Source organism: Podarcis tiliguerta (genome assembly GCF_965153285.1).
Source record: "Podarcis tiliguerta genome assembly, chromosome: 7".
NCBI classification, from domain to species: Eukaryota; Metazoa; Chordata; class Lepidosauria; order Squamata; family Lacertidae; genus Podarcis; species Podarcis tiliguerta.
This window is the reverse complement of record NC_139540.1, coordinates 83,069,249-83,081,999: the sequence shown is the minus strand read 5'-3', so window position 1 is coordinate 83,081,999 and position 12,751 is coordinate 83,069,249. Positions and strand designations below refer to the sequence as shown.

At 47.7% G+C, this 12,751-nt stretch overlaps 2 protein-coding genes across 2 annotated transcripts in view; one reads left to right on the top strand and one right to left on the bottom strand.

The window, feature by feature from the left end:
• DELE1 (DAP3 binding cell death enhancer 1) overlaps positions 1-4,696 on the top strand; it is a 21,526-nt gene extending 16,830 nt beyond the window's left edge. The window contains exons 8-11 of the mRNA XM_083448768.1: positions 1,292-1,434; positions 2,724-2,885; positions 3,489-3,606; positions 3,715-4,696. Of these exons, the coding sequence (XP_083304894.1) occupies positions 1,292-1,434; positions 2,724-2,885; positions 3,489-3,606; positions 3,715-3,962 (671 nt within the window). The 3' untranslated portion in view covers positions 3,963-4,696. The remainder of the gene's footprint in view (positions 1-1,291; positions 1,435-2,723; positions 2,886-3,488; positions 3,607-3,714) is intronic.
• Positions 4,645-12,751, bottom strand: PCDH12 (protocadherin 12). The gene is made up of 4 exons (XM_083448601.1): positions 8,572-12,751; positions 7,330-7,427; positions 6,356-6,468; positions 4,645-5,389 (listed from the first exon to the last, which is right to left on the bottom strand). Exons 1-4 carry the CDS (start codon positions 11,269-11,271, stop codon positions 5,100-5,102), a joined length of 3,201 nt encoding a protein of 1,066 aa, XP_083304727.1. The 5' UTR covers positions 11,272-12,751; the 3' UTR covers positions 4,645-5,099.

The following is a 12,751-nucleotide window of genomic DNA, read 5'->3' as shown; positions in this document are numbered from 1 at the left end:
TGTGAATGAGCCCTGAGCATCAACAGCAGCAGGGAGAAACTCAAAAATCCTTCTGATGAGCCTTAAAATACAGTGGGAGCTTGAAATAATAACAAAGACAGTTAACATGCTGGGCTGGGCTGGGGAGGGAATGAATTAATTAAAAACCATGATTTATAAACCTTTATAGAGTTTTTTCTTTTGTGGGGGGGGGGGTTGTGGGGAAGAGGAGATGGAAGAATTAATAATGTGATTTGCACTGTCTTGAGGGGGGAAATGAATTAATTGGATGAAATGAATTAATTGCACTATCTTGAGGGAGAAATTGATTTATAAGAGTGGAAATAATAATTAATAATTTTTCGCACTCTGTCTGTAGGGGGGAGGGGGATAATTTGTGCACTTTGGATTCAGTCATGGCCATTTTTGTGTGCAGTGCTGGATGGGTGGCCATGGGGGGGGGGGAGGTTAGGGAAGACCTGGGGAAAAGGTTCACCATCACGGCTCAATGGTTTGTGGCAATGATAGAGAGCATGTGTTGAATCCAGAAAGTCCCAAGTTCATTCCTCAGCAACCTACGTTTTCAAAGGGTCTCAAGTTAGAAGGCATGGGGGGGGTGTCTTTCAATGAAAACTGCTGTTGTTGAGAGTAGATGCCAAGCCTAGATGTACCAAAGGTGCGACTTCATACAAAAGAGCTTCATAGGAGCTGTGCTTTAAGGTAGTTTCTTTCAATGTGTGCCTGGGTACATGAATTGACATGTGAAATATTTCCCATTTAAGTAAGAAAAAGCATTCATCCTGTGATGACTAGATAAGTAGGTGAGAGTGTGGTGCATTTGAAAAAAAATTCACCAGAGTACCTTTTTGTAACAGCATCCTATTTCACTATTGTCATGCCCTGCCTAGTTAAATAAGATTAAAGGAAGACTTTGCAGAAGTTACATGACCAGCTGCTTGCTGCGTAACTGCGTCCAATTTTTTGCTGCGTGCCACCTTAAGTACCTGAGTACGTACTGTTCTCTGTGTGTTTTTAGCTGTAAAACAGAGATAGTAGGACTTGCTGGATGTAGTGCAGTGCAGTGGGAACTTGTCTGAAAATTAATTTGAAGGTGCAAAACAGGAGGTCCTGGAATCCGTACATTTTATATTGAATTGCCACTGCCTGCCTCATCTTCACTGCAGGATAGCCTCTGAATTAGCGAATAGTTTGAAGCATAAGTGTCCTCCTGAGGGTCTTCTCTCTTTGATAATAGGTGCAATCACCATCTCAGGTTAGAATTTGCACAACTGTTTTCACATTATTTCCCCAGGGCTTGAGAACATGCATGACAAGCAGTGGGAAACGGCCTTTTCCTGCTTCAAGCTGGCTGCAGATCAGAACTACAGCAAAGCCCAGTTTAATGTGGGATTGTGCTATGAACATGGAAGAGGCACCAAGAAGAACGTGGCCAAGGTCCTCTATTCCCATTTGTTTCTTGGCCTGTGTGTTGCTGCTGTGCACAAGAGGGAAGGAGAGTGCGGGGCAACTTTATGTTCATCACAGACATTGGATTTGTATGTGAAAGTTCCCAAAGTCAATCCCTAGCATCTTCAGGTAGGGCTGGAAATATCCCCTAATGCAGCGTCTGGTCATTGTAGGTAATTCTCAGATTTTCCCAGATAGTCTTCCCAGCTGATCCCAAGAGAGCATAGCTATCCCTGTAACACTCATTGTCATAAGAAACTAGCAACAAAACAGCTTTATGTGCAACGGCAGGCTAGAGTGGAGCATTTGCCCTAACGATGGAGGTGGGGGTAGGGGGAGCAGCCACTCCAACTGCAGCAGTGACCCAGTTCATCTCCTGCTCCAGGCTGCCTGAGCTTCCTTTGTTTTTGCGTCCTTGCTCAAAGGGAGGTCAGGCTCTAGGCAGGAAATATCGGTCCTCCAAGTTGCGCCTTTTCCAAGTGTTCCAGGACAAGGGAAACTCATTTATTCAGTTACGAAGAATCTTCCATTATGCCAACGCTCAAAGAGATCCTCTGTAGAGGTACAGTGGTGCCTCGCAAGACGAAAAGAATCCGTTCCGTGAGTCTCTTCGTCTAGCGGTTTTTTCGTCTTGTGAAGCAACCCCATTAGCGGATTAGCGCTATTAGCGGTTTAGCGGCTATTAGCGGCTATTAAAGGCTTAAGGGATTAGCGGATTAGCTGCTAAAAGGCTATTAGCAGCTTAGTGCCTTAGATAAAGGGGGTAGCAAACGGGAAAAAACCCCCAGGAATCGCAAGACATTTTCGTCTTGCGAAGCAAGCCCATAGCAAATTCGTCCTGCGAAGCACCTCCAAAACGGAAAACCCTTTCGTCTAGCGGGTTTTCCGTCTTGCGAGGCATTCGTCTTGCGGGGCACCACTGTACTTAATGTCCACATTATAGAAGAGCCTCCAGTTGCATTGTGCAACTTGTGCCTGCAGCTTAGTCAAAAGCTACCCTGTAAGGAGCCAGTGTTTTCACTCAAGAGAGCTAAAACATTCAGCAAGAGAGGGAAAGAGGTCAGGTCTGTCCAAATGAGTCTCCAGCTGCTGCCCCCCTCCCCCAGGCAGGGATTCCACTTTGTAATAGTTCTTCCTTGCAGTGGGGTTGGGGTTAACATGCCAGGCCACTTTCCTGCCAATCGTGTGGGACTAAAACCAGCAAGGAGGAACACTTGCTTGTCTGGCAGGAGCACAGTTTATCGGATGTGTAGTAGTGTCCCTGTTCTCTGTTCCAGGCAGTCTTCTACTACCAGCGGGCTGCTCGCCAGGGACACCCCATGGCCCAGCAGCGCTACACTCAGTGTCTCCTCCGCCACTGCCCAAGAGCAGACAAGAAGGGAAATGAGCAGGAAGCCGTGGGTTTGTTGGACGAAGGCGCTGCCGCTGGGCTGACAGAGGTGAACATCAGCTTGGAGAGATATGGCGTACTGTTCAGAAGTAGAAGTAGGCTGTCCGTGGGTGACATGAGAATCCTTTTCTTTTGCTCTTTACAGTTTAGCTGTTTGGCATGCTTAGGTGAAGAGGTGCTCACCTGGCTCAGTCAAGGCATTTTAATGCAGGCTGTGCAACTATCCACTCCTCTTGCTTTCCATCTGGCCACAAACACAAGATCCATGAGCTGCTATGCCTCTGTTTTTGCTAGGCTTTCTTTGTTCCTTGATAGCTATTCATTAAAACAAATGGCAGCCCAGTATCTGCCACAATCTAGGTATTTTTAAAGTGAACATAAGCCTTGGCAGCTGGGCTTTTCTTTTTAATTATGCATAGTGATAGATCTGGCTTTGGAGAATTTGCAGTTTTTTAAAAGGCAGTGCATGTGGAAAGGCCCAGGGCGGTGTTTACAACTTAAGCATGGTCTTTTGCCTTGAATTGGATGGTTCTAAAATAATAATATACTGCATTTCAGGTGCACTGGAGTGGATGATTAATGCTCTTTATACACATGTACTTGCATGTAGGATTTCTCAAGCAGCTTTCATTTGTGTGTTTGCTATGAAAAGGGCACTGGAGTCTCCCAGAACTCACCGACAGCAAGACAGCGTTACCAGGAAGCAGCAGCTGCTGGCTCCAAGGCTGCACAGGAGAGAATCAAAGTAATGGCACAGGAGGAGATAGCAGGTACTGAGTTGGGGGGGGGGGGAAAGGTGTGGAAAGGGTGCTTGAATGAATGAATGAAATGTTGGCTACTGCAGTTGTGATAATTATGTGATATTCTTTCTCACTTAGCTACACAGATCCGGGACCAGTCACCGCTGGCAGCAAAAACCTCTTCATCCAGCCCTTGCCTTCAGCTCCTGGATCAGCTGCCGGCTTCTCACTTTGGACAGCCAGCTTTGGGCCTGCTTCACTCCTGGAGCACAGGAAGCCTTAGGGATGCAGCAAATAGCTCTGCAAACTGCATGTCTACCACAGCTTTCCCAGATAACCTCAAGCTGCAGTCTTTAGCGTGGTCTTCAGGAGTAGCAGTTGGATAACATGGCTAATGAGAAACTTTCTGCTCTAGGTGGTGGCTGCGTTACTGGCTGCCACAGTGATTCTTTTAAGAGGCAAATCACATGGGCAGAGCCGGCACCTGTTTCCATCTCCTCCTAAATGTATAACTTCTTATTTGACAGTTTGCCCGCAGCATAAAGAATGATACAGTGGAGGCTCTCCGTCTAGGCAGCATCTGATTATGAATGGAGTCAGGATACAGGGCTCCTTCTGAGTGACCCTTGCACCATGGAAGCAAATGTTGCATCCGCAAAATGAACACGGGGAGCCTATAGACTGCAGTTCTGAGGGCCAAGTCTTAAAGCACTTGGTGCTGAAGTTAAGCAGATGTGGACTTGCACGTCCCATGTAAAAAGGGGATACAATCATAAACGGTTTCTGAAAATCAGGCAAGCGATTTCACACTGTAGTCGGAAATTGGGGAAGGAGCCTGCCCTAGTCTTCTTTCTCTAACAGATTTCAGCTTACCGAATTTGTTAATTGCACAAGGAATTCTGCTGGTTCTCCCCTTCAGTTCAGAAAGGAAAGGAGATTTTTAGCCACCTTTCAGAATCTTAAGGGAGCGAAAGGACCTTCTTTCTAATGGGAAGGAAATTTTAATGCAATAGAATAAAAACAGGAAGTGGAGTTTGGGAGGTAGACTGAATAATTCAAAGAACAGAATTTGGTTCCTGAGAGTTTTATTTTTATTATAAATAAATAACGGACTCAAGCAGCAGCTTCTAAATTTCATTGTTGTATTAAAGCCTGGTAATAGGTAAGAAGCACCTGCTGAAGACTCAGTGCCTGGCCAAGAAGCAGCATTTCCTTACCTTAGCTCCTGCTCCCACTCAATTCAAAATAATTAAATAGTGGCCGGGAGGGGGTGGGCAGGGAGCCTTATGCTCCAGTTTGCCTTTCGTTGTCCCATAGAGGTATGCTGATTTCCTGCAGCAGGGATGTGGTAAGAACAAAGAGGACTGGCCGCTAGTAGCTTTTTCCGGAAGAGGTGAAGGTCTCCTTGCTACTGCAATTGCCAGTTCTGTTGCCCAAAGCACTGTCCGTTTCAGCCCCCACATCATCTCTAGTCAGATCTTGCGCCTCGCTACATTCTGAGAGTCGCTCAAGAGCCCCAATCATCAATCTACCTGGGGGCTGACTTTCTGAGCCAAGATCTTCTCGAAAAGTGTATTCATCTCTGAGAGGAAGGTACTGGAGAGCCTGGGCTCTTCTGAGTTTGGCTTGTGCCCAGCTGCTTTGCCAAAGGTTGCAAAAGTGTGAGGTTCATCTCTGCCTGTGGTTTCCTCGCTCAGTGGAGACGGCAGTGCCCCTGGTGAGACAATATTGTCCTTGTAGTCAGTTGAGATGGGAAAGGACAGCCTCGCCATCCATGCTGGGTCTTCCACGTTCAGCTGATCAAGATCCAGCCCTACGGGGTGGGGGAAAGAATAAATTAGGCCTCATTGATAAGGATAGACTTGGGGCTACACAGGTCCTGTAATTCCATGTGAGTACCGATTTCAAAACTCTGCATCATGTTAATCTCATTACTCATTTTAAAATCAAAATCAAATTTCTACCCCTTAATGTTTTCAATGCTTTGTGGGTCGGGAGGACACCACAATAAGATTTTTGTTGTTCATCAGCGGTTGACCTAACTGCTGCCCCCTCCATTTCTAGCGGAAGCAGAATGAATTATGCACTCAGGATTTTGTGCAGAGAGCCAGTGTGGTATAGTGGTTAGAGCAGGCATAGGCAAACTCCGGCCCTCCAGATGTTTGGGACTACAATTCCCATCATCCCTAACCACTGGTCCTGTTAGCTAGGGATGATGGGAATTGTAGTCCCAAACATCTGGAGGGCCGGGGTTTGCCTATGCCTGGGTTAGAGTGATGGACAGAGACTTGGAAGACCAGAGTTCAAATCCCTGAAGCTCACTGGGTGACCTTGAACCAGTCACTGCCTGTCAGCTGAACCTACCTCACAGGCTTGTTGTGGGGATGAAATGAAGAGGATGAGAACCATGTATGCTACCTTGAGCTTGGAGAAAAAGGGAGTATTTTAAATAGATAAGCCTGTCTACCTCCTTCCTTGGAGGTTGGATGGCCATCTGTCATGGATGCTTTAGATGGGACCTCCTGCATTGCAAGGGGTTGGGCTACCCTTCCAACTCTATATAATTCTGTTATTCTACCTTGATCACTAGAAAGAGGATCCCAGCAATGCACTACTCTTCCTGTGTCTTTTCCTAGGTAGCAATGGGTAGCATAGGTAGTCTCTAAGGGTGCCTAGTCAGCTATTACGTGATGGGCCCGTGAAAGGATAAGATCAGCTAGGATACAGCTTCAGAGACTGCACCACTGAGACGGAGGAGACACGAGTGATGGTATCTCACCAGATGGGCAGTCCAGTAGGTTCCCTAGCTCCTTTCCCAGCAGCTCCCAGTCATGATGTTCACAGCCGCTGCCCTCCTTGGTGATGTGATCCTCGACATTTGAATTGGGGTTCCTGTGGGAAAGGAGAAGCATCTTAGGTGATTGGGCCTTCACCCAACACAGGAGGAACTGCCCCTTCCATTGAACTGCTTAGTCTGCACTTTGCAGAGATCCCACAGTGACAAGCCTAAGGGGATATGCCCAACAGCAGCAGTGGATAAGAGAGAACTTTCATTAACTGTTAATAAACAAAACCACAAGACTATGCCTTATACAACCTTCATTGTAAGAGAAGCGTTAGACATTCAGTTCTTTATACATTCAGCACATTATCAGTCAACTCTTTAAAAAAATGTAGGAACTGGCTACACCTCTACTGAAGACTTCCTCTCAGCAAAAGTGCCTGGCTCTTTAAAGGTAAAAGTAAAGGTACCCCTGACAGTTGGGTCCAGTAGCGGATGACTGGGGTTGCATGCTCATCTTGCTCTATAGGCCAAGGGAGCTGGTGTTTGTCTGTAGACAGCTTCCAGGTCATGTGGCCAGCATGACTCAGCCGCTTCTGGTGAACCAGAGCAGCACATGGAAACACCGTTTACCTTCCCACCGGAGTGGTACCTATTTATCTACTTGCGCTTGACATGTTTTCGAACTGCTAGGTTGGCAGGAGCAGGGACCAAACAACGAGAGCTCACCCCATCACAGGGATTCGAACCGCTGACCTTCTGATCAGCAAGCCCTAGGCTCTGTGGTTTAGACCACAGCACCACCCGCGTCCCTTATCTTTAAAGGTACAGGACCTATTAAACAGTTGGCAAACCTAACACCTGTGATAGGGAGACAAGTTTCTAGAGGACATGAGGGATAGGCCAGTCATTTCCAGTGAAGGAGGAAAGCTGCTTTACAAGGCTGGGCATATAAGCTGCACAAAACTCACCTGCAAGAAGCATTCTTGGCAGTGTATTTGTTTCCTCTGTGGTTGGGCTTAGGCTGCACTTGGCCCTGATGCAGTAGAGACAACAACTGCGAGATTTGCTGAAAGACAGGAAGAGCCGGTATCCGCATACAATCCTGACCAGAGCTGTTTCCTAACAGGATATCCCCACTCCCCTATGCTCCGCTTGAGCTATTTATAATGTCTAGTGCTCTTCCCTTCTCTGCAAGAAAACAAGCCATTTGTGTCTATCTGCATCTCTGTTTACTCACAGCAGCTACCACCCATCATGCAAAGCTGACAACCGCTGGAGTGTTACTGTGGCTTGAATGATGCTGAACTTGCCAAATTGGACAGTTTCCTCTGAGTAACTTCTAATGCACACTCTAGTTGCAAGCCTACGTAGGTTGGCACTGCTTATAAATCTAGCAGCCCTGAATAGAACAGTAGAGGAACTAAATCTCCCCCCTGGCCCACCACTGACAGCTCAAAGATGTAGCCATGCAGTGCCACTGCTAAGTGTTTTGAAGCCTGGGCTCCCAATTCCTTTCGTCCCTCGTCTCTCTGGGATCTGTCACTATGCAGATTAAAAGGATGATAGGTGAAATGGCAGGAAGTTGCAAAACAGAAGCTGCCCCTGGACTGACTTCTGTGGAAAGCGATTTGTAAAACCAGAGCAACATATCTGAGGCTGAAATCCTAGACACATAATACAGAGCAATCCCCGTTACACACCATGGGGCATAACTTCCAGGTAAACCTCCTGCACAGGACTGCCCCGTAAGCGATGCTGAAGTAAAAGGGGTAGAAATCAATCCTGCTACTTCTGTTACAAGGTTTTACTGCTCAGATTAAAAAAACAACACAGAAACGGGTGCAAAAATACAATTCTGCTAGATCCGACTGACTAGTTTGTCATGGCTTTCTAAAACAGAAGGACCTGTTTTTTCCTCGCCCCATCAGCCATATTTAATAGATGAACCTGTTTTACAAGGTTAGGCAAAAAAAGTAGAAGAAAACCAGCTGTCCTCAGTAAGCCTATCCATTTGCTGGCATCTGGAGCCTTGTCTACCACTTTGAAAACAAAATTACGTGAATCTGAAAAGTAAACATAATATAATTTATTTTTTTTCAATAGCCAACTACACATCACCACGCATAAGAGATGTATTACTATATATCCCTATTCTGTGGTACCTTCCCCTTTCCCACAACCCACCCTATTCCCGCCCTGAAGCCTCTTACCTGGACTGGGGCAGATTCCATGGCTAGCTGTCCTCCGGGGCCTTGCTCAGCAAGAGCTGCTAGAGAAAGCCTCACAAGGCTTCTCAAGATGTGCTGGCGACTCGGAGCCTCCTCCGGACCTTCCTTAGCCTTTTCCGACAAGTGGTCTTTAGGCCAGAAGATGGAGTCGAGCAGTTTTTTATCCGTGGGCTGCACATCCCGAGCGGTGGGGCTTCTGAACCTTTGTGCATAGCAAGGAGCCTGCTCAGCAAGGCTGCTGGAATCTCTCTGGTTCCTGAGGGTCCTGTACAGAGTGGGGGTCATGTGGCATGGCACCCCCAAGGCCTTAAGCCAGGCGGCTTCTGACGGATTCTCTATCTCAGCCGGAGGCTGCTGGGCATCATCCTGCCGCAGCACAGGCACGACATGGATGTCTGCTTTCTGGATGGGTTTGGGGGGTTTCTTCGGCTGCTGCTGGCTGTAAGCCTGCTCTGCCTCCCGACAGTTATATGCCATGCTGCCGTGCTTCTCCCTTTTACACAGGGACATAATCAACCCCAAGCCTACCAAAGAGATGGCAAGCAACCCTAGAAGGCAGATTCCCGTCACCACAGAGGGGCTGAGGGGCTGGGACACTGGGAAAGAATCAGGCATGCGCTCACAATGCCTCTTGAATGTGATCTTCACCAGAAATCTGGTGGAGAGTGGCACCGGGCCTCGGTCACTGACAGATATCACCAGGTCCCATTCCCTGCCCAAAAGGCTGCTAGCATTGCTACCATTCAGATAAAGCTGCCCAGACTGGGGATCAAGGACACAGATGCCAGCTTCGTTGCCACTCAGGATGCTGTAGAGCAATGTCCCATTCAGACCGGAGTCTGCATCGGTTGCCAGGATAGTGAGCAGAAGGGGTGCATTAACCGAGACAGCTAGTTCAGAGCTCCCTTCTTCCTTGGGCACCAGCACATGTCCAGTGTCAGGATCCACAAGGGCAGTGACACTTGCACGGCCACCTTCCAGCTCTGGCTTTATTACCACTGGGGAATTGTCATTCTCATCAAGCACAGTGACTGTCACGGAAACGTTGGCCGATAGCTGAGGCTGGCCCATATCTTCTGCTATTACAAGGAAGTCAAGGCTGGGAATCTTCTCGGCATCAAAAGCCGCATGGGCCCTGATTTCCCCAGTGCTGGCATCAATAGCGAGCCACTCTAGAACTAGTGGATCTGGGATTCTGTACACAACTTTCCCATTAAGGCCTGAGTCTGCGTCTTGGGCCCTGACCATAACTAAAACAGAAGGCGGCTCACTGTTCTCTGCAATGGAAACATGATAATGGTTTGTTTCAAAGTAGGGCATGTTGTCATTGACATCGCTGACATGGACAGTGAAATGTCTGGTTATGGCCAGCAACGGGGTCCCTCGGTCCTGGACCAGCAAGGTCAGGTGGTGCTGTGTCCAGCTCTCCCTGTCCAAGGGGGCATTTGTTAGCAACATGTAGCTGCCGGGCGAGAACCTTTTCAAGGCAAAGTGTTCTTCACCTTGCCTGATGTAACAATCCACCTGCCCATTATGGCCTGAATCGGGGTCAAATGCTGTCACTAGAGCAACAAAGCTGCCCTGGGGTTGAGCTTCTGATAGTACGGCTGCTTGATTTGCCCAGGTGACTTGGATCTCAGGCGTATTGTCATTGACATCCAGAACACGTATGAAGAGCTTGCAGTGAGCTGGAATGGAGTTGGCACCCTGGTCTCTGGCTTGCACCTCCAACTCATAGGCTGCGTTCTTCTCATAATCCAGTGACTGCTGCAAAAGGACACTGCCAGTGTGACGCTCCACAGCAAACGTTCTTAGCACCTCCTCTGAAACATGTTTGCTGAAGGAGTATTCAATCTCTCCATTAGGTCCTTGATCAGGATCAGTGGCAGTGAGGTTGATCAGAAAAGTCCCGGGTAAAGCATCTTCCCTGATCTCCACCGACACAGAACCCTGGGCAAACGTGGGGCTGTTATCATTGGAGTCCAGAACATGCACAGTCACAACAGTGGTCCCAGATCTAGGGGGCACTCCGTGATCAACTGCAGTCAAGACCAGCTCAAACGAGGAGTAGAGCTCCCGGTCCACTTCTTTAATGACCACCAGCTCTGCCTGCTGAGTTCCGTCAGAACCGGCTGTGACCTCTAAGGCAAAGTGCTCACTGGGTGACAAGAAGTAGGAACAGAAAGCATTGGAGCCAGCATCTGGGTCCAGGGCTCGGCCCAAAGGGATTCGAGTCTGTAAAGATACACTTTCAGATATCTCCAGCTCCAGTGCCGCTTGAGGAAACCGAGGCCCATTGTCGTTGATGTCCAAGACGTGGATCTCCACATGGATCAGGGTGAAGTATTGGGCCGCTAGAACGCTGAATGAGAGGACACACGGGTCTCTGTGGTGGCAGAGCTGCTCCCTGTTCAGCCTCCCGGTGGTGCTCAGCAAACCGTCTCGAGAGTCCATCTCTATGGGAAACACTGCAGAAGACTGAAGCAGCTGAAAGGTTCCCCAACTGCCCTCGGTCCGGCCAATTTCTTCCGACAGCCTTCCCAGAACAGTCCCAGGCTGTACTTCCTCCAGAATCTGATACCGCATGGTGAATGTAGAAACTTCCTGACAATCCATCAACAGAAAGAAAGAGCACAATATCGGAACACATAACGCCAAGGACATTCTTCTGAATGGTGGCATTGCAAATTTCAACCCCTCTGTACGTGGGGTTGGTCAGAAAGTTGACTATCCTAAAGACTCCAAAAGAACACAAAGCCTTCCTTAGAGGCAAGATCCATTTCCACCTTTCTTGCTGCAGGAAAATCAGCCTCTCCAGATTGTCCAACTGCTTCTCTTGCTAGCGCTCCACCCCCCCTGAGCTGGGGGCTTGGAAAGAGCAGAGAGCGTGTATTCTGCCCCCCTAGAAATGCAGACTTCGCCCTGCAGCTTCCTGCCAAGGCCATTTCCTAGGGAAACTCCACCTACAGGAAAGGGGAGGTAGACCAGCTGCACAATGGCCGGCTCTAGGTGGGATTTGCAAGGAAGCTGGGAACACGGGTGTTCTCGCCTACACCCCAGAGCAGAGGTAATGCACAAATCTAGGGCGTGGTTGATGATGAGCCTATACCTAACCTAGATATGCCAAAGCAAACAACAAACATGGATCTGCTTGGATCAGATTCTAGGGATTTGCCCCTTCTTCCCCAAGTTGTTCTTGTGTAGTGTGAACAGTAGGGTGACCTGCCAAAATCCACAGGATGAAGTGTTTCATGGCACGGAGATCACTATTACCACCTGCTAAATGTGACAGCAAGGACAACCATACTTCCTCTCCCCATATGTAATAATAATAATAATAAATTTTATTTATACCCCACCCTCCCCGGCTAGAGCTGGGCTCAGGGCGGCTAACACCAGTAAAATTACAATAAAAACAAATAATAAATTTTATTGTACCCTGATTACAGCTGCCACTGCTCCTATTCTCTCTTGAACACTGTCTACCACTCTGACTGCCCCATCATGTCTTAACCCTCCTGCACACTCTTTAAACTAAGAACGGATGTTACAAACTGCAAAATATAAACCCTTTACAAAGAGACGAGGTCCATCAATATGAGAAACGACAGCTGTTCGTGATTATGAAAGAGATGAGGAAAGAAGGAGTTTCACATGAGGAAGCAGCAGCGTTGTCCATACTTCCCGTTTTTGTTATTTGTTTAAAGAGGACTATCACACTGCGTGTCATTTTACAGAGAAAATATGGAACAAGAAAAGGAAATATGCCTCTTCCTATGCACCGGGAGGTTGGGGGGGAGTGTCAACAAAAGGGAGAGACATTGTGAATCATGTAAGCAAACACAGTCACCATGTTAACATTATCCACCAAGTATTATTTTGTCTGGATTAAAGAATCCAGTTCTTAATAAAGATTGTGCAGCAGAGGGAGCGCTAACATCACTAAAATAAATCGCTGGCTGTGGCTCTCTGTTAGAAGATCTTGCTGAAAAGATTGCCAGCAAAAAGGTTCTTGAGGTGGGTTGGGGGAACCAAAAAAAGCTTATTTAGCACATCTGAAGATACAAGTTCCCAGATATATTGTCTCAGGATTACTTTGTCAGGGAATCCAAGAAATGTAACCCATAGCCCCTCACATTTACCTCCCCACATGATACACAAT

Bases quoted from the DNA above. Each gene is read 5' to 3' on its own strand.
- PCDH12 (XM_083448601.1), bottom strand. From the start codon at position 11,271: ATGCCACCATTCAGAAGAATGTCCTTGGCGTTATGTGTTCCGATATTG. The intron at 6,469-7,329 runs GTGAGTTTTGTG...CCTTTCCCACAG, and splicing joins GCCAAGAATGCTTCTTGCAG to GAACCCCAATTCAAATGTCG. The intron at 5,390-6,355 runs GTGAGATACCAT...CCCACCCCGTAG, and splicing joins CCTACTGGACTGCCCATCTG to GGCTGGATCTTGATCAGCTG.